The sequence below is a fragment of the Eimeria necatrix genome, genomic scaffold, assembly GCF_000499385.1.
Source record: "Eimeria necatrix Houghton genomic scaffold, Enh_scaff690, whole genome shotgun sequence".
Taxonomy (NCBI): domain Eukaryota; phylum Apicomplexa; class Conoidasida; order Eucoccidiorida; family Eimeriidae; genus Eimeria; species Eimeria necatrix.
This window is the reverse complement of record NW_013654524.1, coordinates 17501-20328: the sequence shown is the minus strand read 5'-3', so window position 1 is coordinate 20328 and position 2828 is coordinate 17501. Positions and strand designations below refer to the sequence as shown.

General features: G+C 62.0%; 1 protein-coding gene across 1 annotated transcript in view; it reads right to left on the bottom strand.

Moving 5' to 3' along the window:
* Positions 1-28: 28 nt before the first annotated feature.
* Positions 29-2828, bottom strand: part of ENH_00070850 (hypothetical protein) — a gene marked incomplete at both ends in the record, with an annotated part of 3863 nt that continues 1063 nt past the window's right edge. Inside the window, 3 exons of the mRNA XM_013582575.1 lie at positions 29-287; positions 549-835; positions 1722-2154. Of these exons, the coding sequence (XP_013438029.1) occupies positions 29-287; positions 549-835; positions 1722-2154 (979 nt within the window). The remainder of the gene's footprint in view (positions 288-548; positions 836-1721; positions 2155-2828) is intronic.

The window sequence follows — 2828 nt, the reverse complement described above, 5'->3', positions numbered from 1 at the left end:
GCACCCCAGGGGCCCCCTGGGGCCCCTTTTAGCGGGCGTTGGGGGCCCCTGGGGGCCCCCCTGGGGGCCCCCCAAGAGCGCTCCCGAGGGGCTCAAGCCGCGGGGCCCCCCAGGGGCCCCCCGGGGGGCCCCCCGGGGGCCCCCAAGGGGAGGGCCAGTCTGCTGAAGCTTCGATTTGGTAATTGATTTGGTCTTTGTCAGTGATGAAGACTTTGTGAATAAAAGCTGTTGGGGTTTCTGCAGAAAGACAAAAAGTGCTGGTGCAGGGGGTGGGGACGGGGACGCCCCTGCACGCACAAACCCTAAACCCTAAACCCTAAACCCTAAACCCTAAACCCTAAACCCTAAACCCTCGGCCGAAGAAGGAGCCCAGACACGCCGACGGCGATTCTGCGCAGCAGCAGCAGCAGCAGCAGCAGCAGCGCCAGCAACAGAGGAGCTCCCGCAACAGCAACAGCAGCAGCAGCAACCGCTGCTGCTGCTGCTGCAGCAGCAGCAGCTGCAGCAGCAGCAGCAGCAGCAGCAGCAGCAGCAGCAGCAGGACTTACTCGACAAGAATAGTGTATAGAGTGTCCTGCAGCAGCGAATTTGGCTGGCAAGTGAGGCCCTGAAGTTGCTGCTGCAGCTTAGCTGTAGATACACCTGAAGGCTCAGGTGTACAGACACCTGAGCAGCGCGCAGCCATTTTGCTGCAGCACAGAAACAGCCCCTGCTGCTGCTGCTGTTGCAGCTGCTGCTGCTGCTGCTGCAGCTGCTGCTGCTGCTGCTGCGCTTCCGTTTCTCCCGCTGCTGCTGCTGCAGCTGCTGCTGCTGCTGCTGCTGCTTTTTGAATTTGCTGGAGCAGCAAAAAATTAAAAATATCACAAGTGGAAGTGTGTACAAAATCAAAAGTCTGGGAAGACCCTTAGGGGGGCCCCCAGGGGCCCCCCGGGGGCCCCGGGGGGCCCCCGGGGCCCCTTCGGGGGCCCTAAACCCTAAACCCTAAACCCTAAACCCTAAACCCTAAACCCTAGGAGGTGAAAAGCTGCCACAAGGAGCAGAAACTTGGTATAAAAGTGAATAAAATTGAATTTTGGAAATAAATAAATAAATCTTTTTTGTTCTTTTTGTCTTCTTCTTTCAATCATTTCATTTAAATAAATTTATTTCCATTTTTCTCTTCAATTTAATTTCCTTTTCTTTCCCCCTTTTTTGCCTAAGCCTCCTGGGGGCCCCCAGGGGGCCCCCAAACCCTAAATGGCCTTCCCAGGGGGCCCCCAAGTGGGTCCCGCAGGGGCATCGGGGGCCCCCAGCGAGGGTCTTGGGGGGCCCCCAGGGGCCCCCCATGAGGGTTTAGGAGGGGCCCCAGGGGCCCCCAGTGAGGGTTCGTGGGGGGCCCCAGGGGGCCCCCGTGAGACATTAGTGGGGCCCCCAGGGGCCTCCCCCGTGGGTTCATGGGGGGCCCCGGGGGCCCCCAATGGGGGTCTACGGGGGCCCCTAGGGGCCCCGGGTGTAGATTTTGGGGGGCCCGGGGGCCCCCCCGAGCCCCCGGGGGCCCCCGGGGCCCCTGGGGCCCCCGAGGCCCCTGGGGCCCCCGGGGCCCCCGGGGCCCCGGGGGCCCCCGGGGGCCCCGAAGAGCAGCAGCTGCCTTTGGCTTTAACTCCAGAGCTAGCCCTTGAAGTGGCAGAGGCTTTAGGGGTTGAGGGGCCCCCTTGGGCCCCCTGCAGCTGCGGGGCCCTTACGCACCCCTTGGGGGCCCCCCTAGGGGCCCCCCCGGGGGCCCCCCTGGGGGCCCCCCTGGGGGCCCCCCTGGGGGCCCCCCTGGGGGGCCCCCTGGGGGCCCTTTCGGTGAGTTCAGTTGAGGGGCCCCAAACAGCAACGCGCGTTGTGAGCTCTGGGGGCCCCCAGGGGCCCCCCGAGGCCCTCATGGGGGGCCCCCGGGGGGCCCCCGAGGGCCCGCTTGGGGGCCCCCAGGGGCCCCCCGAGGCCCCGTCGGGGGGCCCCTCGGGGGCCCCCGAGACCCTCTTCGGGGGGGCCCCCTCAGTACCCTCTTCAGGCCCTTCTTTGGGGTCTTTTGAAGGCCTTTGTGTGGGCCCTGCTGCTTCTTCTTTTCTTTCATTTTGCTGCAGCAGCAAAGCCTCAGATAGCAGCTCTTGCAGGGCCCCCACGCAGGTCCTAAACCCTAAACCCTAAACCCTAAACCCTAAACCCTCGCCCCAGCCCCATTTCTTAGAGCTGCTGCAGCAAACCCTCGAACAGCTTTTAGGGTTTAGAGCATTGGCAGTCTTTTTTGCTTCTCTCTGAGCCTCATAACACTTAAACTTCAGCCACTTCCAGGGTTTAGGGTTTAGGGTTTAGGGTTTAGGGTTTAGGGTTTGGGGTTTCTCGCTCCGGAGGAAAACATTTAAATCGGATTGTCGCCAGCACGAGGCGCCTTGGCTAGCTGCCTTGCCAGCTAGCTAGCTAGCTAGCTAGCTGGCCAGATAGCTAGCTTGATAGATAGCTTGTTAGCTAGCCAGCTAGCTAGCTGGCTGGCCATCTAGCTAGCTTGTTGGCTAGCTAGCATGTTGGCTAGCTAGCATGTTGGCTAGCTAGCATGTTGGCTAGCTAGCTTGTTGGCTAGCTAGCTTGTTGGCTAGCTAGCTGGCCAACGAGGAACCGTGGCTAGCTAGCTAGAAGGCAGGTTGCCCAGCTAGCTAGCCAGCTAGCTAGCCGGCTGACTGGGCCACCGGCTGCCTAGCTAGCTACCCAGCTGGCTAGCTAGCTGGCGGACGGCTAGCTAGCTAGCTAGTGGCTAGCTAGCGGCCGGCTAGCTAGCTTGTCAGTGGCTAGCTAGCTAGTGGCTACCT